Raw genomic sequence first — 22,988 nt, forward strand, 5'->3', positions numbered from 1 at the left:
CTCCTGCTCAGTCTTCCCTTTGTGTTCCAGGCGCTCTTTCGCGGATTCCGTTCTGGCCGGATGCCGCTCGAACCCCATCGCCCATACTACTACCAATGACGCGACCTTTAGAAGTGATTTTAATGACGTAGAAAGGCACCTATAATTCCAATGAGTTGTACAGGACACTGTACGGTTTCACTACATATCTACGTGGTGAAGAGCAGAGTATATGAGGCTTTCTTACAAGAAAAAAGGAGAACACATATAGATGAGGAAGGAACGAAATTTATAGGAAAGGCAAAACTAAATCCATTCATAGCTCTAAAGTCAAGAAAGCTGCATTTTCCTCATGATATTGCCATAGAAGTTGGGAAGAACACTTCAGGAAAGTGGTGAATAAAGACAATCTTATCTGTAACCATTGCAGATAATATCATAAATGGAGAGCAAAAACTCTTCCAGGTCTCCACCGACGAGGAAGTAAAAGTTCCATAAAGGAATTGAATAAGAAAGCTGCAGTAATCAATGGCATTTTCAATGAACATTTGAAGACTACAAAAAATGTACTACTAAAAATTTGGATATCACTCTTCAATAAGTGCGTGGAAATGAGTGACATCCCTGACACCTGGAGACAGTCGGTGTTGAAGATCCTGTATAAAGGAAATGGAAACACCAATTCCTTAGATTCACATTGTGGGATTGCCTTAGAAAGTAATGTCTTTAAAATTTTCACAAGGTTGCTAACAACGCGATTGATAGAAGAGGTTGACTGAGCTTTACCAGAAGAGCAATTCGTCTTTAGATGAGAACGATCCACAATGAACTCAATAAAGAATCTAATTGACAACATAGAGGATGCCGTAAGACAACCAAAGGGGAAACTTTACGTGATTTTCGTAGATTCCACCGAAGTGTTTGACCTGATGAATAGGTAAATACTGCGGGAAAAATTGGGAACCATAATATAATATACAAATCCTTTAATGTATGAACCATAATATAATATACAAATCCTTTAATATACATTATCAAGAACATTCTTGCTTGTAATTACATCACTTTAAGCGATAACATCTCTCGAATCTGATAACGCAGACGAATGGAGTGCTACAGGGTGACCCACTGAGTTCCACACTGTTCAATATAGTGGTCTGCTAGGGGGCTTTACGTCGCACCGACACAGATAGGTCTTATGACGACGATGGGATAGGAAAGGCCTAGGAGTTGGAGGGAAGCGGCCGTGGCCTTAATTAAGGTACAGCCCCAGCATTTGCCTGGTGTGAAAATGGGAAACCACGGAAAACCATTTTCAGGGCTGCCGATAGTGGGATTCGAACCTACTATCTCCCGGATGCAAGCTCACAGCCGCGCGCCTCTACGCGCACAGCCAACTTGCCCGGTATAGTGGTCTGAGACTAGGTAAATATGTACAGTACAGTACAGTACTTGAATGCAGATGACATGGTAAGGTATCAAGAACACCTGAGAAACTACAGACTGCTTTCAGCTAGTTGAATATTTGGACAGTGGAAAATAAATTCAGAATTAATCTGCAGAACAACATTAACCGAGAAGATTTGCTATCAGAATGGAGGAGAAACTATGCAAATCGCAAGCAACTTTAAATATCTGGGCATTACAATACAGATATCAGGAACTACTTCTACCAGACACATCAAGGATAGAGTGGTTGCGGCAGTAATAGCAATGAATGACATCTTGATTTTCTGCAAGCTCTCAGTTGAAATAGCATTGAAGCTGTTCCATGCAAAAATATCACTAATAATCATGTACAGACTAGAATTAATATGGGAATATATCACAAAATAAATCTTCAAGACATCGAAAATGTGAAAGCAATTTACATGAAAAAGCTACCATGCCTGTCTAAATTTACTTGATCAAGAGTATATTATTAGTTCACAAGTGAACTTATCTACACAGAAGAACTCCGATACAAACTAGTATTGTCATCTACAACTGCATTCACTCAATTACAAGATAGCTTGAAGCCAAGAAGAGAGGAAGTAAGGAAAACTTTTTATACCAAGCAGGCTATGACTAATATGGACTGGATGAAGGCACAGAGTATGTACCAACAATACTTTCCACACCCCAAACAAGGAATGTATTTGTGTATTGTCCGAGAAGACTTGCGGCCTATATCATGTTTTGACCTGTACTAAGAGGCGGATTGGACTAACAAAATTCTGTTCAACTTAATTATGTAATTTAAGTGTAATCAGTTGCGTGCGATGACCTTTCTCACTAGGGACTAGGTTTGGAGACACGGGTCAAAAGTTGCGGAAATCGAATTAATATAGTCCTATACATATTTTTTTATTTTTTTCGTGTGGCTATTTCTAGGCGAGTGCAGCCCTTGTAAGGCAGACCCTCCGATGAGGGTGGGCGGCATCTGCCATTTGTAGGTAACTGCGTGTTAGTGTGGTGGAGGATAGTGTTATGTGTGGTGTGTGAGTTGCAGGGATGTTGGGGACAGCACAAACACCCAGCCCCCGGGCCATTGGAATTAACCAATGAAGGTTAAAATCCCCGACCCAGCCTGGAATCCAACCCGGGACCCTCTGAAGCAAAGGTCAGTACGCTGACCATTCAGCCAACGAGTCGGACTATACATAATTTAACAACATTAATACCTTAATAAATTAATAAAAAATATAATTAAGCAATCGCATGTAAATAAGTCCGCCTCTGTGGCGTCGTGGTTAGTGTGATTGGCTGCCACCCCAGGAAGCCTGGGTTTGATTCCCGGCTCTGCCACAAAATTTGAAAAGTGGTTCGATGGCGGGAATGGGGTCAACTCAGCCTCGGAAGGTCAACTGAGTAGAGTGGGGTTTGAATTCCTCCTCAGCCATCCTCGAAGTGGTTTCCCACTTCTCCTCCAGACAAATGCTGGGATGGAACCTAAATTAAGGCCACAGCTGCTTCTTTCCCTCTTCCTTGTCTATCCCTTCCGATCTTCCCATTCCCCTACAAGGCCCCTGTTCTGCATTGCAGGTGAGGTTGCCTGGGCGAGGTACTGGTCATCTTCCCCAGTTGTATCCCCTCGGCCCAACGTCTCACACTCCAGGTCACTGGTCTTGAGGCAGTAGAGGTGGAATCCCTCCTTGAGTCCGAGGGGAAACTTAACCCTGGAGGGTAAACAGATAAAGAAAGAAAGAAATATAAATAAACAAATAAATAAAATCAACTACCATAAACCCAACTTTATTTATGTACTAGCTGATGCACCTGTGCTTCGCTACGGAATTTTTTCATTTTATACAGAATTCTAGGTTAGTTAGTGTACATGTTGTAAGCAAGATTATATTAAATTGCATAGCTCTTAACGTTACCCTAGAAACACGATGGGGAATTCACCAAATGTCTTTTCTTATGTGAAGACTGGGTTAGGGAATTTTCATTAATAGTAGGCGTGAGCCATGAACACTCTTTAATTTCGGTGGGCAGGGCGGGGGGGGGGGGGGAATAGTGTAGAGTCCCAGGGCAAGAACTATGCCGTCTTACTCATCTGTTTAATAGGAGTACCCGATGAGTCGGAAAATCTCAATTCACTACACTGGCGGCGGAAAAATCTATTTGACTTTGAGGCAAATTTTTCCTCCAAGCCACAGGAAAAACCCCCTCTTCACTGCTAATTTGGAAGAAAATTAATGTAGAATTTCATAAAAGTGAAGAGGAAGAAGCTTTCCTTAAGAAACGGCTCTTTTCAGGGTTGAGTGTTGAGTGAATTGTGTTGCTATCATTTGGAATAGGCCTAAATTGTAATTCTAGACCAGGTCATATTACTACTACTACTACTTCTAAGTGAGATTCTGCCTTACGTGTGCATACGGCTCGTTCAAAACAGCACATCAGAGTAGGGATCAAATAGCTGGAATACTATAATGAACCAGTGTGTTACGTACCAGCAGTATCAGAAAATGTATGAACCAGAGGAATGGTATGCTAAAGAAGAAAGTTTTCTAACTCCCCAGCCATTTCCCGCCAATATTCAAGTCAGGTTGTTATACCCGGTACGCAGCAGTAATCCCATCTATCGGAGTTGAGTGGCAGCATAAGAGACAAAGAATATCACAGCAAACAATGGTCAGTGTAACGTTATTGTTGATCAATGTTATGCGCTTTCGATATTGTGGGCCTTCACATTTAGTTTTCTTCCGACTCTGAAATACCACTCTTATCATAGTCGGTACAGTAAAAATGAATAAAACATGATCGAAATTGTATTCTCTATAACTTTTGTTATGTAGTACTTTTCGATAGGACCAATAACATAGGTATTTAAAAATTAAATTTTAGATACCTTCTCCTAAATTACAGTTTCTTCCAGGGTGAGTAAAATTTGTTTATAGCTTAGACTGCAGTGTCTTATTTCCCGACTCTATATAGGCCTACCGATTTTCATTAAATTATCTTAACCCGTTTTCTCGTGGCTCGGCATTGATACGGACTTGGCAAGAAGAATACAACATGAATATCTGTGTTATTATAGTCTGTACAGTAAAAATGTATAAAACATAAATGATCGGATATTTAATTCTATATAACTTTAGTTATGTAGTGTTTACTGATAGGACCACTAACAATGTAAATATTTGAGAATTAAATGTTAGGCCTTCCTCTAAACTACCATTTCACTCAGCATGAATAAAATAGCCTAGATTGTAGTGGCTCATCCCCTGACTTTACATACCGATTTTCATTAAATTCTCTTCAGCCGTTTTCTCGTGATGTGTGTACATACATACAGACAGAAATTATGGAAAAGTAAAAAGTGCATTTCCTTGTTACAGTGGACGTGACCAATAAAGAAATACCATTCTGTTCAAATTCTGAGCAGTGTACAGACAAAACTCTTATTTTATATGTATATATTAGTGTAAATTCTCCTGTCACCTTTCTGAAGGAATTTCTCGATAACTGCATCGTACAAGGGCTTTTAACTTTGAAATTCATCTAGCAATTCTTTTTCAATTGACAGCAGGGAAAGTGTAGAATATCCGTTTTCCTTTTGCAAATTACGAAGAGACATTTTGCACGTTTCAAACAACAGAATTTGTGCTCCACAGTGTATGTGCTGACTGGTATAGTTACAAAACAGTATCATTTATATGTTTCAGTAAACACTTCTTCTGTCAAGTCTGTGTCTTTGAAAAATTGCATCATTTCAGTCACAGTCTTGTTCGAAAAGTCTGAGAGCCTCTGTAGTATATCAGTATTAGTTCACTCCACAAATTGCCAAAATTGAAAAAAAAAAACCCTCCCATAACTTGATTTAAGAATCAAAAACAAGTTATCAGGAAATCAAATTTTGAAGAACTAAAATTTCTTTGAATCTAATAGCTCAAGAAACTGCAAATCACTGAAATCTTGAAATACCACCTCCATTTGTCCAACCATAGTGTCGATAATTTCGTTGTGGGGAAGCACATATTTCATTTATGGATTTAGTGGGCCATTCTTTCAACGTCTTCTCTTAGGAGGTTCTACATTACCATCTTCTACTTTCTTATATGTCTCTTTAAAATAATTTCTTGTGTTTCTAAAATGAGGTATTGTCTCTTTTATTTTCTCGATGCAGCATTTCACTTCCAAGGTTTCACTCTGAACAATGTTGAATAGTGTCTCTGTGAGCAAATAAATGTGGCAGAAAACTCAGTAGAAATGCAAAATTGAAATCCTTCAATGATGATACATAGCCTTTGGCAGTTATGAAAGCTTCCATGTTCCAGCTGTCTGGATCTTCAGCAATACCATCAAATAAACCTATCAGCTGTGTTTGGTTCTCATTCACTGCATTCACTCTTCTGGAATTGATATTCCATTTTATATATTGGCAATACTTGGAAATCATTTTGTTACTTCAAATTCAGCAAATGTGTTAACGTGTTTCGACAAATGTGGAAAATTTTTCGTGTTTTGACAAATGCAGATTTTTTTCAATGTCTCTCAATGTTTTAAAAAATACCTTACATTCCTTGATATGGGTAACAGACTGGGAAAGAACGAGATTGAATTTGTGAGCATAACAGTGTATGAAGGGTGCGCTGGGGCACCTGTTTTTTACAAGGGATCGTAAACCATTTATGTGTCCAGAAAAAGTGGCAGCTCCATCATCACTTTGTGCTATAAGCTTTTGCTCATAATCGAAATGAGAGAGGATTTGAAAAACATGATTGCTTACAGCAGTTGTAGTGCGATCACTAATGACATCTGTAAAACCAATGAATCTCTCATGAATAGTGCCATCTTTCGCGTATCGAAGGACGATTGGAAGTTAAGAGAGCTTTGCAATGTCTGTAGTTATGTCCAACATTATTGCTGTAAAAAATGCATGGTTTATTTCTGACTTAATCTTATCCAGAATTATGTCACTAACACTTCCAATAATATTGTTCTGAATCCTGTTGGATCTTCCTTTAAATACTCCCGTGTTGTGAAGACGAAAATTCCAATGTATCATATTTTGAAAGTAACTTAATTAGCTCAATGTAGTTTCCCTGGTTGACAGAATCTTCCCGCTCATTATAATCTCTGAGTGGCAGCTCTTGTTTAGCCAACAAATAGCAAACATCAATCATTTCATTAGTTCTCGATTTGAATTAAACTTTGCATTGTTTTAAAACATCTAACTTTCTTTGCTCGCTCAACTGAATATTAATTCTGGTTCTTGCCAAAGTTTTCAATTTAATTAATGCAAACAGGTGTGAATGACACCTTTCGTGGCGCACTTTGGCCATGTGAAAGTTACTGATGTAACAAAATCCATAGTTATTCCAAACTCCTTTTCTGTTTCGAACAAAACGCAAGACCAACAGTATAGTTTGTTTCTTGATTTGAAGAAGCATAATAGTCTGTTTTGAAATTACGATTATGATCTTTAATTTTTGTCTTTATGGGGATTTTTGGAGTAAATCTACTTTTGGTTATTATTTGTTGCTTTTCTTCAAAACTGAGGCCTCCAAATGATACCACGAATAACTGATCGAGAATACAGCAATACAGCCCTCAGGCTGCCGGTCCCTACTCGTATTCTTTGCATTACCACTTGCCGTAATGCCACAGGGAGTAATGCTACTGCTTGAGCCATCGTTCTGCAGCAGGGGACTAGATTTCTCAACCGAGACCCCTTCTATACTTTAAACTTAGTCATTTTCAAAATATGTAGGTAATGTAACACTTTCACGTTTCACTAGATCTGTTTCAGTGTCGAGATCAATAATTTAAGTTTAGTAACCTTAAAACTGCCATTGGTTAAAAGCAAACTAAAATTAAATGTACTTGTTACGGAGCGTCTAGCGTAGCGCATGAACAACACAACACGTGCACTAAGCAGCTTCGCATGTTCCTTTCCCCCAAGAAGGACCTAATGTTTTCGATTCTTATTCAATGATTACAGTCAGCGCCTGGGCAGCAGTGTATGTGAGAATAGTAGTACCAAGTGTTATTTTATGGCAAAAATTGAGAAATATAAATTACGGCATTTTTACTCATGTATGTTTATTGCAAATACTTAAATTAAAATATCAGGGGACTAGCCTAGTCTGCTAGATCCCCTGATGGCATGCCACTGAGTGTATGGTCATTTGTTGAAATAAATTCCTTATTCAGTTATGAAACTTGATCAAGGAAGAAGGAGTTAACAGTTCAATAAGTTAGCTGCCATTACGCTGTGCAACGCGTCGACAACTGTAACAAATCAATAGCTATCGGACAGATATCCCACCATTCCAGAAACTGGGCATAGATAACATAGAAAATGAATAAGACTTTTGTAGGGCTGTGACTTGTATAGATCACTGAATATGTAAAATTTCATCTTTCAGCACACATTTTTGGGGACCAGTCGCAAACTGGGGAATTCCAATTGCTGCCATTGCAGATACACAGAAGAGTCCTGAGATTATTAGTGGCAAGATGACAATTGGTACTGTATTAATAAATATTTGCTAACTGCTTTAGTGTAATTTGTCTGTGTTCAGATTTCCTTATCCTACTTTATGAATTTACACATACCTCTTTATGAAAATGTTTCATCCTTTTTATAAAAGACTTGATGCGATAAAGTAGTTGAATTTCATTAGATAACATGATACGGATGTTTTGCTTATTTTCTTCTTATATTTCTTATATTAGAGCCTCCGTGGCTCAGGCTGCAGTGCAACGGCCTCTCACCGCTGGGTTCCGTGGTTCAAATCCCGGTCACTCCATGCGAGATTTGTGCTGGACAAAGTTGAGGTGGGACAGGTTTTTCTTTGGATACTCCGGTTTCCCTGTCATATTTCATTCCAGTAGCACTTGCCAATATCATTTCATCTGTCATTCATGTATCATTGCCCCAGAGGAGTGCAACAGGTTTCGGCAGTCGGCACAATTCCTATCCTCGTCGCTAGATGGTGGCTTCATTCATTCCATTCCTGACCCAGTCGACTGACTGGAAACAGGCTGTGGATTTTCATTTTCATCATTACATCTGACGGAAAGGCCTCTTATTCAAGTTGTGAACGTATCCTTCAGAGCTATATAAACTGTTACTTGTATATTCTATTCGTAAGGCATAATTTGTAAATCAAATGGGTCCACTATAGGAACAATGAATATCAGTTCCAAGATCAAATGAAGATTCAAGAATATTTATTTATTATAACGACATTGGTGTAGAGCCTCCGTGGCTCAGACGGCAGCGTGTCGGCCTCTCACCGCTGGATACCATGGTTCAAATCGCGGTCACTCCATGTGAGATTTGTGCTGGACAACGCGGAGGCAAGACAGGTTTTTCTCTGGGCACTCCGGTTTTCCCTGTCATCTTTCATTCCAGCAACACTCTCCATTCTCATTCCATAGCATCTATCAGTTATTAATAAATCACTTTGGGAGTGGCGACCCCATCGTACTAATAGCCTATATCTGCTTCATTCATTCCATCCCTGACCCGGTCAATGACTGGAAAACAGGTTGTAGGTTTTCATTTTCAAGGACATTGGTATAGTCCAACACCATTCACAGCAGTTTTAATATGTTGTTTTAATTCCGTATTTAAATATGTAATCTGACATTTCATCACTGTTTTAGATTAAGACTTTACTTGATGTACCAGTTTGTAATTTTTTATTGGTGGTAATATATATATGCATGTATTTCCAATTTGGTCATGGCTGAAGATGACTCAATGTAGCAAGGTTGAAACTAGTTTCAATAATATAAGACATAATATTAATCTAATGGTATTTAATAGGTGGACCTTTCTTTACCCTTTAATAGTGATCAATTGTCAATACAGACCATAATGAAATTAATAACTTACAATACTTCAAGTCTGTCAAGATGGCCCCTTTGTGAAGCCCAAATATCCTGATAAAGCTAGGAAGCAGAAAAGAGGTTCTCCACTGTCGCCTGTCATTGTGTTCATCCTATTATATATTCCTTTCCAAGTTTCTGTCTCTCTGTTGTACCAGGAAATTATTTGATAGTAAGGCATGGCTAGATATTTCGGGGAGTCGTGATATTTTATCGCAGGGCACACTGGGTGTAGACCTGGAGCTGGGTACAGAGAGGGGTCATAACTACAATGAGTTCCAAATTCTTTAAACTGAATTTATACAAATAAGGTTCACCTTACAATTGTGCTGGTTACAGTGAAGTTGTTCCCATAGATCCTCCTTGATGGACAGCGACCCAGCCATGGAAACATGATCCCTCGTGGGCGGCAACCAAACCATGCAACCACATCTGATTTTTGTGAATTGTAATCGTTTACTCGGTTCTGACTTGGAACCCAAAACATAGATTTGAAAAATAAGTTGCGCTTGTGGAACTTGTGGTGGCTTTCCACAGGAAAAATATAAAGTTTGAATTCTATCACTTGTGTAGTCTTTCTACCAAATTAAAATATGCACTGTTCATTATTATTATTATTATTATTATTATTATTATTATTATTATTATTATTATTATTATTATTATTATTATTATTATTATACTGTTCAGTGGAACTCGTCACAACACAGTTTATTCTTATTGGCATTAAAAAATAGAACGTCTGATGAAATAACTGCACTCTTAGAATTAGTTATAATTTATTGTAAAAAGCTGAATGTTCGTAGTGACCTACAAATTCTCGGAAGTTAAACAGTCAACACGGCCTTTTAACCACAAGAATATCACTCAAGGAAGTTATTAAATATAAACAACAAATACCTGAAGACTGGTGCATATGACATAAACTTTCATTCAAGCACAAGTGTTTTTGAATAAGTGCCTTACCATAGACACTTTAGAATATTTTAAAGTATGTTTATTAAAAACAAAGTGTTTAACATCACCACAGACGCGAATTTTAATTAAGTTATTATTTTCTCACAAATGCCTGAAGATTATTACAAACACAAACTTTTTATTCACGCCACCTAACGTTATCAAAAAGAATTTTACCATAGACGCTTTTAAATATTTTAAATATGTTTTTCATCATTTAAGTTTTTTAAACACAATTGTAAACGATACTGTAATTTAAGTATCATTCACATAAATCTCCTTACCCCCAACCCCCCCACCCCCATCTTCCATTTCATTTAAAGCATCTAGAACAATAGTTTTTAGATTCCCAAGGGATATAGTTTTAAGATCCAATGTGCTTGCTTTTAAATGTTATCATCTAAGATTTTTTATATACAGTTGAAGATGACCACTAAGTGGTCGAAACATGTACTGTGTTTGTTAATGTATTTTTAAGTTTGCCAAAGGCAAAAGAAATAAAGTATCGATCAGGTGGCTTTTTAGATTAATTTGTTGATTACTACATTCTATGTAAAGCAATTATTATTATTATTATTATTATTATTATTATTATTATTATTATTATTATTATTATTATTATTATAGAAGAAGTCTGTTTGCAGAAAAAACATATCACTTTCAACTACTGCATTTGATATAATGTTTAAGTGAATTATTAAACACATGTAGTGCAAAAAGTAAAGTATCTGAATATCTGAGTATTCTGTTATTAACATCGTAATGTTAATGTTTAAGTCAAGTTCACTTGGAATCTATACGCATAAATATTAGTTATAGAAGTCTTAGAATCACACTCTTCAATATTTATAAGTTCCTCAACGAGGTTCTACTTACTGAAAGTTTGTAAGCACCGTAACGCTGGAATTATTCAATATTCCGCAACTCACACGTCATTTGAACATAATCTCGCCCTGCAGGCTGACTCCATACCATGCGGCGAACCAACATCGTCGTGTTGCTGGTGTGAACTGAAGTAACAGGCCCTGGAGCTATAGCCTTTTATTCAAATCTAGCTCTGATAATAATATTTTATTATTATCTTGAATATCTCCGTAATCTGTTAATCGATTTTGGAGAAATTAGCATGAGGAGACGTTCACATATGTTCTATAAGATGCCATTGTTTCTAAATCGATATCTCAATTGGTTTAGAAGATAGCAGATGGAAGTTTCCAGTGCATACGACTGAACCTGTCCTTGACCCTATGCTGGCTGTACGATGAACAAGGTAGTATTGCGGCAGGTTGACTACACGCTCCTGCGAGACTTTGTTATTCTTAGCACTGAAAATACACTCGTTAATACACTGGCGGAAAAAAGTATCCAAACACCAAGAAAGAGTTGTGCTATATTAACGAATGTTGGTAGGTATGTTTATACATCTGAAAGATGACGTTGATTCAAATTTCCCGCAAATCGCATTAGCGTGGTGCTCGTAGCAGTCCCATGACATTGCACATCAGGTTTGCTTTAAATACGGGCTGTGCTATGCGAAAGCGTTACCTCGATTTGCTGTGCATTTCAGACATCGTCTTAAAGTTGTAGTGTACAGTTAGACACAATTACACAATGCACAGTCATATACCGAAGTACCTAATTATTATGCAAATACTCTATAACATTGTAAAGAATTATTTCCTTTGTCACCAAAATATCTGTAAACAAAAGTAGTGGTCATATGATATTGAATGTGGGTTCTGATAACGATGTAAAGAAACATCAAAAGAATTGGAGCAAACTGAGGCATTTTACATTACATGTTTCACTCATGCATAATGGTGGTTGCATATGCAGCTAGGCGCATCTTGCCCTGTCTCGAGTTTGAATAATGCACACCTCTTGTATACAGATAGGTGTACCTACAGTAGTCATCAGTTTCTGTATTTAGCCTACTCATTCGTGTACTTACCACTGCATACAATGCCTGAATTTGATCCTTTATAAATAAGTTATACGGTGTCAAGATAGACCTTGGTAGAAATGAAAGAAATGCCCTAGTCACTTCTTGACACATATTTAACGAATGGAGAAGGCCCGTAGTTGGCTATTCACATACTCAGCACAAACAACATTCAGCTCCGCCTACCTGTACTCCTGCAACATGCTGCTCGTGGGGACAACGCTCTTGAGCTCTCTCGAAATTTCTCGCTAGAAACATTGCCTGCGCTAGTCTCAGGAAATCTCGAGACCCTGTCTCAGACTGCCCATCACTACTTTAAACTGGTGATAGAAGACTGTTCTAAGCAACATGTGCAAAGAAATGGTCAACTCTCTCTAAATTTAAAACTGAAAGTGAATGTCTTAAGGCAGGAGTGGCAAACTAAGTCTGCTGTAGTTGTAGGAAAGTTGTTACAAAATCCAAGCATGAATACCTGTTGGCAGGGCGAGAAGGGAGGGAGTCAAATGATAAGAGAATAGCAGTGCTCACCGTGTATAATCTCTACGTAAACAAATCGATGCTGCTGCTGATATCTCACATGAAGTATAGGGATATTTAGACCAGTTGTATATTGCGTAGCCTACCTAGTAAGTGTGCAGTTGATTGATTGATTGATTGATTGATTGATTGATTGATTGATTGATTGATTGATTGATTGATTGATTGATTTAAAGGACAAAATAATTTTGGTAATCAGCGCTAGTGTAGAAGTAAGTATAAAAACATATATTAATGCATTGCCTGTCAAACATGGTCCTACTGAGGTTTGAATGCAGGGTTCACTGACAGAAAAAAAAAAAAAAAAAAAAATAGAGAGGGAAGCACTTTATTTTGTGGAGAGTTAAGGGATGAAACAAATGAAAATAAAACTCCTTGCTGTGCTGAGGGTTAAAGGATTGATCAAACGATTAGACATTGGTATTTCAGCACTGCATCCCAGTTTCAGATATCTGTCGGTGCATGTGAAATTTGTGCCGAATAAAGCAGAGACGGCCGCGAACCTACTACGTTGGCATAGCAGGGGGTGAAGTGATACTCCCACGTGGCGCGTCCCAGGTGGTAGATAGGGGTGTCCTAACCGGCTTGCCGGCGGACTTGAGGGAAATAAAATACCTCTCGTGGACCAAACGCACAACCCCCTGTGGGTGGAGGATGCAGATGAATACACTCACAGTATCCCCTGCCTGTTGCAAGGGGCGACCAAGGGGTGATCAAATTAGAACCATGATACTACTTGTAATTACTACCACCACATAGGGAACACCATGGGTTGCTTTTACTCGCGCGTAGTACTAATACGTTAGGTACCAAATAGGTTTGTGATTAGTAGCAACAGAGTGCGGTGCCAGCTTCTACAGTACCTGTGATAAGTACAACTTTAGGAGACACCATGGGTCTGGCTTGCCTATGATTAGTACCCACTCTGTGAGGAACACCACGGGATAGTGTGGGTCCCTGTGGTTAGTACACGTATGTGATGAACACCATACGTTTGCGTTGCCTGTAAATGGCACTGCAATGTGCGAAACACCATAGGTCTCTATTACATGTGCGAATGAACTCCAATGGCATGTGTCCAGTTAGTAAAATGTCTGTGAAAAATGTTGCCAGCCATTTCTTTGCATTTTGTCCCAGATTGATCAAGAACTCGGGATGAATTCCATCAAAGCCAGGAGCTTTAAATGGTTTTAGATCTTTCAGTGCTGTATCAGTCTAGGATACTGTGAAGGGATTTGCATATTCAGAAGACTGAGATGCTGTTGACTTCAAGACTTGAAGTTGTCTAATATATTTGGTGTGTTTCTTGTCACCTGGAACTCGTGACTTGTAATGATGTGAGAGGCAATTTGATTTGATGTAGCTTCAGCCTGTTCTCTGCATACTGGTGGGCTTCCTCCTAATTTTCCGAGAAGAGAAGTTTCTCTGCTAGAGCGAGTAAAATCTATCCTCTCAACTGTTTCTATCCACTTATGCCTTCGAGATGAGTCCAGACTGGACAGAAGCTCGGTTGCTGTGTTAGGATCTCCACATCGTTGAAAGTCTTGATATAGTGCCTCACTTTCTTCATTCCATCCAGGGATATATTCTTTGCAGTAACCTCTTGGAATGAACTTCTTAGCTGTTCCATTAATTGCACCAGCAAAACACCAATAGTTGTTAGATTTAGAAGGAATCCATCAGATGCACGTATCAATTTCTGCTGTGAAATTGGTCCGGTCAGCTTTACGAAAATTCCAACGAGAATGTGGTGTTGATCTAATTACAGGGATTGTGATACCAATTTCAATTAGGATGGGCTTATGTTGGCTGTGTGGAAATTCACTAATCACTTATCTCGTGATGTTTTCAGGAAGACCACTTTTATTAGAGCTTACAAAACAGAGGTCTGGATTTGTATCTTTGTTCCTTGCAGCTGATCTAAATGTGCCCTTGTGTTTAGCATCAAAAATTAAATGGAGGTCATTTTCCTTCGCCCATTTCATGAGCATACTACCATTTTCATCATTTTTGGAGTACTTCCAGAGTCCATGGTGACTGTTAAAATCCCCAACATAAATTGCAGGATGCTTTGCAATATGTAAGAAATGTTCAGGCCAGGGAATGTTAGGTGGTTTAGAGTTATTTGTTACATTAATGTCATGCAACTATGTGACAACTGTATGTATATTTCCATCCGTATTTTCAGAAATAAGCGAGGCTTCATTTATGTTGTTGCGGTTGTAGGTGGCTATGACAAAGTTTTATTATAATCCACCTGTTAATACATTATAACGTTGTCACATTTAAAATATCTTCATTAATTAAAAAGTTATTTGTGGGACATGTTTCGCTCCCTTACAGAGCATCATCAGCCAAATCTGAGTCTCGAAGAATGGTTATGTTCGTAAATAATGACTTAAGAACTATTAAACCATTTTTTGACAAACTTAAACTTACTCTACTAGAATATCATAAAATACATAATCTTTGGTGACATGCCTTAATAACTTGGGCTTAGTAGGAGAGATACATTAGAATTGTGGTAGAATGAGTTGTTCTAAAATATTTAAAACAAGCAGCATGTGTAACATCTTTGAAAGAGGTAAAATTCAATCTTAAGAACTAAATTTGAAAATTTCTTTGCAATGAGATCTGGTAAAAAAAGGTTTTATATCCTTTAAGTATAAAAGTCTATAAAGATTCAAAGATCTCGTTGATTTGATAATTGAACTTGTGACAGGATCAGCTAAATATGATTCTCGAAGAATGGTTATGTTTGTAAATAACGACTCTAGAACTTTTAAACCATTTTTTGACAAACTTAAACTTATTCTACTAGAATATCATAAAATACAGAATCTTTGGTGACATGCCTTAATAACTTGGGCTTAGTAGGAGATAAACATTAAAATTCAATCAATCAATCAATCAATATTCATTCAATATTGATCTGCATTTAGGGCAGTCGCCCAGGTGGCAGATTCCCTATCTGTTGCTTTCCTAGCCTTTTCCTAAATGATTTCAAAGAAATTGGAAATTTATTGAACGTCTCCCTTGGTAAGTTATTCCAATCCCTAACTCCCCTTCCTATAAATGAATATTTGCCCTAGTTTGTCCTCTTGAATTCCAAATTTATCTTCATACTAGCGAATGTACCCGTGCTTCGCTACGGTATTCTACATTGTATTCGAATATCGAAGTAAATAGTGTGCATGCAGTAAATAAGATTGTTTTAAAATTGCATGTCTCTTAGCGTTATCCGAGAAAGAGCATGGGGAGGTCCCCGTACGTTGTTTCCAATGTAAAGTGTTTGTTATGGATTTGTGATATAACGACAGGCTCACTTGCCTACTGCCATTCACAATCGAGTTGGGAAGTTTACATTATAATTGCAGGCCCCATTGCCTACTATGCGGACAGAATCGATTTGGGGAGTTTTCGTTAAAATGGTAGCCCCCCTTTCCTACTTCCAGACAGATTACAGTTTTTATTATAATGGCAGGCAATTACCCTACTATCACTCGAAATTGAGTTGTGCAGTTATTATAATGCCAGGCCCATTTTCCTACTTCCAGCCAGCTTACTGCCAGTCACACCAAGTTGGTGAGTTTCCATCAAAATAGCAGGCCACTATGCCTAATGCCAGTCACATTTTAGATGAGGACATTTCTTTATAATGGCGGGCACCCTTGCCTACTGCCAAACACAATCGGGTAGGGGAGTTTTAAACAAAACTGCATGCTCACTTGCCTTCTGCAAGTCAAATCGAGAAGTGAACTATTCATTACAATTGTAGACCTTCCTTACTAATGACAGTTACACAGGAGTTGGAGAAGGAACCCTTTCATACTGCCAGTCTAAAAAGTCGGTGTGGGGAGTACTGATTACAATAGCAGACCCACCCTTTCTCGATCGCTACAAATCAACATCAGTGAATATATATAGATCGACATACGAAAGTATATGCGTGTTTACAATATTGAAGACCTTCATTTACAGATTAACTGCTACTAAACGTACGTCATATCGACAAAGGATTATACCATAAGACACGCCGGATTTAGTGGCCTAAATGGCTGGTCCTATGATATGTCATCTATTCTTGGGTCAGATTGAGTTAGAAACGTGGAACAGGGTAACGTTCTTGTAAGATTATCGCACATTACATTAATTTTCGGATAATTATGTGACAGCTACATACATAGCATTTGGCTCATATATAGCTACTGGGTGGGCCAATTTTCGTGAAGAGTTTGATGATTCTGTATTTCATATAAGTAATCGAAGGTATGAATTATGCATGTGAAAATTCCAAATTGACTTAACATCCATTAATAGAGAAAAATCAAACGTAAAAGGGATACAGATATGGCAAAAAGTCATAAGACCAAGGTTGTAGATCATTCCAAATTGAACGGAGATTGTGCAATCTGTTATGTGATAGGAATTTCCGAAGGTCTGCACCATCATTAAAATTGCCTGCATATTTCGATATTCTTCGGGGATAAAAAGTGAGAAATTTAATGATCTTGGATGTTTTCCGTTCGTTACAGGCTAAAACGTATAATTTTGTCAAATTTCAATTATCTTCTTTTTCTTCTGGCAGATTATGCCGCAATCTGGATTTTGGGCGAGGGGGGTAAAAATTAGGACTTTCAGGAAACTAAACCAAAAATTATGCAGATGGTCATTATTACCCCTTAAACGGAAAGCTGTACGAAAATTTCGCCAAAATAGTCAGTGTAGAGGCACACAGTCGTTACGATTTGATTTATGTAGATAAGGAATCTGCTCCATGTAAAACACCTTTTTGGCTATGTCCGCTGGACTTAACCTGCAAAACTGACCATTCATGATATCTCCCTTATTAATCCTCCTGACGAAAAAATGCACATGAAAAAAAGGTTTAGAGGTGGAATTCCATCACGTTTGGTCGATTTCCAGTCAGGTTGGTCTTGTTCTGTATATATTGTGGAAGAGTAAAATCACCATTTCGGTTCCCTATAAACCGCCAGTCCATTCCGGAACATGAAATGTTATTTACGTTTAAAACCTACCTTTGGACAGGTGGATGCTAAATATGAATTTTGGTTCGAATGTCTTCAGTAGTTTTCAAGTTGTAAGGAATACACTTTACACGCATCCGCTCGTGAGTTAAGTCCGATGGGACTTGTACAAAAAAAAAACGGTCCGTTAGTGATATCTCCCTTATTAATCCTCGTATCGAAATGATGCACATGAGAAAAAAGGTTTAGAAATTAATTTCTACCAAGGCAGGTAGATTTAAATTAACGTTGGTTGTGTATATTTTGTGGAAGTGCAAAATCACTGTTTCGGTTTCATATAAACCCCCAGTCAGTTCAGGGATTTAGAAACAATATTTGCCCTAAAACCTATCAAGGACAGGTGTATTCTAAATATGAGTATTGGTGGAAATACATCCAGTAGTTTGTAGCACTCGCGTACATACGGCGTAATTAAGGAAGAAAATAATACAGTTAAGAAAGTTGAAAGTAATAGAAAATGGATTATAATTGAGGACAGCCGGATAACGACAAATATGTAAATGCCAAGTTAATGTATTGGAAAATCAAATGCCCCTCAATAAATTATGCTAGTGTGAGTTATGGATATAATAAAGCGGTAACAGAGGAGAAATTTAGGTCCATTGATTCCTAGGTAAACAAATAATAAGATGATGACTAATGGTGTTATTACTTAATCTGTTCGAAGGCGATTATAACATCCAACGATATTCCGCCAATATCCTGCAGATAGGCCGATTGACGCCTCTGTTGCCTTCTACCTAAGGAACAACCACGAATTTAAAAGCATGATGAGGAAAATGGCAATACGTTACTTCCCTGCTGACATGCAGTCAGAGACGTTGCCATGGTAACCTGTAGGTTCGTTGTCGGTCTGTCGGTCACTCAATGCAGAGCATGGTACCAGCAGAAAATTGTAAATTTCTCCGTCATGTAAAGAGTAAGGTAAATTATGAACAATTAAAAATAGGAGAGGATTTCCACCAATCAATACTTATTTATTGCATACATTAAACTACAGGACCGGTTTCGACCTCATATTCAAGGTCATCTTCAGCTGAACCATATATATATATTAATATAATGAAGCTTTGATTAAGATTGTGGTATTGAAGGAATGCCATATGATGATGATGTACATTTAGTTACATACAAATGGGGCACGTCTTAGCGTGAGCTGGCGTATATGTCATTCTGTGCAATATTGCAACTGTATGTCTAAAATGTTGAAGGTCTTAAAACTAGTGTATAAAACACGTCTTTTCCTAAACTAACTTATATATATGTACAAGATAAAAACAATACATAAAAACACTTCATGTACATGAACATTCGTTCTTGCTTGGTGGTCAATACATCGACTAACTTCCGTATTTAAGTCTTATTCACAGTTGTACACTTCAGCTGCTATTCTTAGAGTTTGTAAAATTGCATGGATAAAAGTTTTGTCTTCCTGTGCGTATGTGAGATAAAACACTTTCAATTTAAAAAGGGTGCCAAATGTATGGATGAAATTCAAGTAAAATATGTTCAGCTCTGCTGTGTGTGTTGCCCTTTTATAAGAACCAATTCATGTTTTCTTATTGGCGTCCGTAAATTTGGGTGACATTGGTTTCAAAGTAGTGGCTCCTTTCCCATTTGTAGCTGTGCAATGATGTTATGTTAATCTGTGGAAGATAAGATTGAGTTATAAGTGATATTGTGCGGAGGAATGTCTAAGGGTTATGTGTGTGAATTGGAATATGTACTTACTGTTGTTGGTATAGCTGAGTTGTGTTTGACATGCGAGCTTGTAATGTACTACTTCGTGTTCTTCTTGGGCTTATGCTAGCTGCTGTGAGGGGAAGGAAAGGAGGGGTAGGGAGAGTTGTTGTTGTAGGGGTAGGGATGGAGCTGGGTGTGTTGTTTGGTGTTTTCCTGTTGCTTGTTGCATTCTGTTTATCGATTAACTTAAGGTAAGGGTTTTTTAAGGCGGGGATAACTGTATTGAAGATGATGTTAGTTTTTTCTGTGATTTCATTTATGTTGTAATTTGGATTGGTGTACTGATCCAAAGTGATGTAGAATTCTTCTGTTATATTGAGCAGGGGGCCTTTGGGGTTTATGTTTAGGATTTGCATATCGTTATCGATGTTTGTGAAGCTGTGTTTATAGTCTGCGACATGTTGTCCTATTGAGGAAAAATGATTGTGTTTCACTGCATTTATGTGTTTGTTATATCGGGTTAGGAAGTTTCTACCGGTACGTCCGATATAGCTGGTCTCGCAGTTATTACATTTGATGCGGTATACCCCTGAGTGGTTGTATTTGTTGTTGCTGTTGATTGTCCTGACATTGTGTATGATGTTGGTACTATTGTGTGTAGTTCTGAATGCTATTCTTAGGTTATGTTGTTTAAAAATGTTAGTTATGGGGTATATGTGTACATTGTTGAAAGTGAATAGTGCATAGTCTTTCTTGGGTTCGTTTACTTTTGTTAGTTTGGTTTTGGGTTGGGATTTTATTTTGTGAATGATTTTGTTAACCATGTCTTTCTTGAATCCATTGTTTTTAGCTATGTCATGAATTAATTGTAATTCTTTGTTTAGATCTTCTTTTGTTAACGGTATATTGAACGCTCTGTGTATCATGCTATAGTAGGCTGCTCTTTTGTGTATGTTGGGGTGAACGGAATCCATTTTAATTGTATTTGAGGTATGCGTGGGTTTTCTGTATATTCTGTAAGAAAGGTGGTCATCATGTCTAGTTGTCGTTATGTCCAGGTAGTTCAGTTTGTGATTGTTTTCGGATTCCATGGTAAATTTTATATGGGTATCTATTGTATTGAGTTTATCTAATATATCAGTTTCATTTGTGGACCTATTGTCGAGGATGATAAAGATGTCATCAACAAATCTACACCAAAAAAATATATGGTCTATTTTGTTGATGAATGTGTGCTCTAAATAGTCTATGTAAATTTCGGCAATTATACCAGAAGCGGGAGATCCCATTGGTAAACCCTGTTGCTGATAGATAGTATCATGGAATTTAAAGTAGTTTTTACTAATGGCAAAATTAAGTAATTTAATGAACTCTTCTATTTCCAAAGTGCTTAGATTGCTATGACTTTTTAGGTTAGATTCAATGATTTTTGAGTTCTGTACTGTTTTATTAGCTAAGAATACGTAGTGCTTTTTAGAAATCGTTGAATAAATTGCGAAAGTTTATAGGTTGGGCTTGCTCTGTAGTTAATAATGGGTCTCATTGGAATATGTTCTTTGTGTATTTTGGGATAAGCTTTAGCAGTAGGTATTTGAGGATTCATTGCTATAAGTTTAGAGGATTCTACTTCTGTTAAAAGAAAGGGTGTATTTTTTAATAAGGTTTTGAGGTTCCTTTGTATGTTATTGGTCGGGTCTTTACGTTTGATGAGGAAAGTGTTATCTTGAAAACATTCTTTGGTTTTCAATATGTATTGGTCTTTGTCAATAATAACTGTGGTATTGCCCTTATCGGCTTTCGTTATTAGTAGATTATTCTGTTTTATCTTGTCTTTGAGTTTGTTTATGTGTACTTTGTTGGTTGATTTATTATTTTGGGAGTTACTGTGAATTTTGTCAATATATTGTGGGAGCCTTTTTTTAATATCATATCTGACTTCGTCTCGTAGCTCATGTGGGATTTTCTGTATGGCGTTTTCTATTTCGGTGATAGTAGTTGTAATGTTCTGGAAAGTTGATGTGTTACCCCAATTGTGCTTGGGTCCCTTGCTCAAGATAACAGTTTCCATTTCGTTAAAAGACGTATTTGTGAGATTTTTTACGGGTGGGTGGAATTTGTGTTCAGTGATTTCATTGGGAAAAGTGGCAGAGTTCGTGTTCGGAGTTTCGGTTTTTGGGTTTGGTTTGGATGGTTGTTTAAGTGCTTCTAACTTCTTATTTAGTGTATTCTGTTTTTTGGTGGCTAAGTTCCTGATTTTTTCTGTCGTGATCTGCTGAAAATTATCCCAATAGCTATGTGGTAACTCGTTAGATGCCTTTAAATGTATTCGGTATAGTTCGTTGTTAAGATGTTGTTTTTTACGGTATAAAAACTTTATTTCTTCTTTCAGCCAGATTTTGTTTGTTCTTTTTTGCGTATTTTGAGTTTGTTTGGTGTGTCTGTGTTTATTGTTATATTTTCTCAGGAATTTAGGTGTTAAGTCATTTTTTAGACATTCCTTCAGAAAAACAATGCTCTTAATCGCATTCGTTAGTTTGATCTTTAAGTTTCGAAATCTATGTGCGTTCCATTTTGCCTGGTTGGCTACGATATCGTAATCTATAATCTTCATTTCCGTACTGACAATTGCACAATTAAAAATAGGAGAGGATTTCCACCAATCAATACTTATTTATTGCATACATTAAACTACAGGACCGGTTTCGACCTCATATTCAAGGTCATCTTCAGCTGAACCATATATACATATTAATATAATGAAGCTTTGATTAAGATTGTGGTATTGAAGGAATGCCATATGATGATGATGTACATTTAATTACATACAAATGGGGCACGTCTTAGCGTGAGCTGGCGTATATGTCATTCTGTGCAATATTGCAACTGTATGTCTAAAATGTTGAAGGTCTTAAAACTAGTGTATAAAACACGTCTTTTCCTAAACTAACTTATATATATGTACAAGATAAAAACAATACATAAAAACACTTCATGTACATGAACATTCGTTCTTGCTTGGTGGTCAATACATCGACTAACTTCCGTATTTAAGTCTTATTCACAGTTGTACACTTCAGCTGCTATTCTTAGAGTTTGTAAAATTGCATGGATAAAAGTTTTGTCTTCCTGTGCGTATGTGAGATAAAACACTTTCAATTTAAAAAGGGTGCCAAATGTATGGATGAAATTCAAGTAAAATATGTTCAGCTCTGCTGTGTGTGTTGCCCTTTTATAAGAACCAATTCATGTTTTCTTATTGGCGTCCGTAAATTTGGGTGACATTGGTTTCAAAGTAGTGGCTCCTTTCCCATTTGTAGCTGTGCAATGATGTTATGTTAATCTGTGGAAGATAAGATTGAGTTATAAGTGATATTGTGCGGAGGAATGTCTAAGGGTTATGTGTGTGAATTGGAATATGTACTTACTGTTGTTGGTATAGCTGAGTTGTGTTTGACATGCGAGCTTGTAATGTACTACTTCGTGTTCTTCTTGGGCTTATGCTAGCTGCTGTGAGG

At 37.4% G+C, this 22,988-nt stretch overlaps 1 protein-coding gene across 1 annotated transcript in view; it reads left to right on the forward strand.

The window, feature by feature from the left end:
* Mpc1 (mitochondrial pyruvate carrier) overlaps positions 1–22,988 on the forward strand; it is a 128,389-nt gene that overhangs the window by 44,048 nt on the left and 61,353 nt on the right. Inside the window, exon 2 of the mRNA XM_067137725.2 lies at positions 7,836–7,936. Within this exon, the coding sequence (XP_066993826.1) occupies positions 7,836–7,936 (101 nt within the window). The remainder of the gene's footprint in view (positions 1–7,835; positions 7,937–22,988) is intronic.

Source organism: Anabrus simplex, chromosome 1, assembly GCF_040414725.1.
Source record: "Anabrus simplex isolate iqAnaSimp1 chromosome 1, ASM4041472v1, whole genome shotgun sequence".
NCBI lineage: Eukaryota > Metazoa > Arthropoda > Insecta > Orthoptera > Tettigoniidae > Anabrus > Anabrus simplex.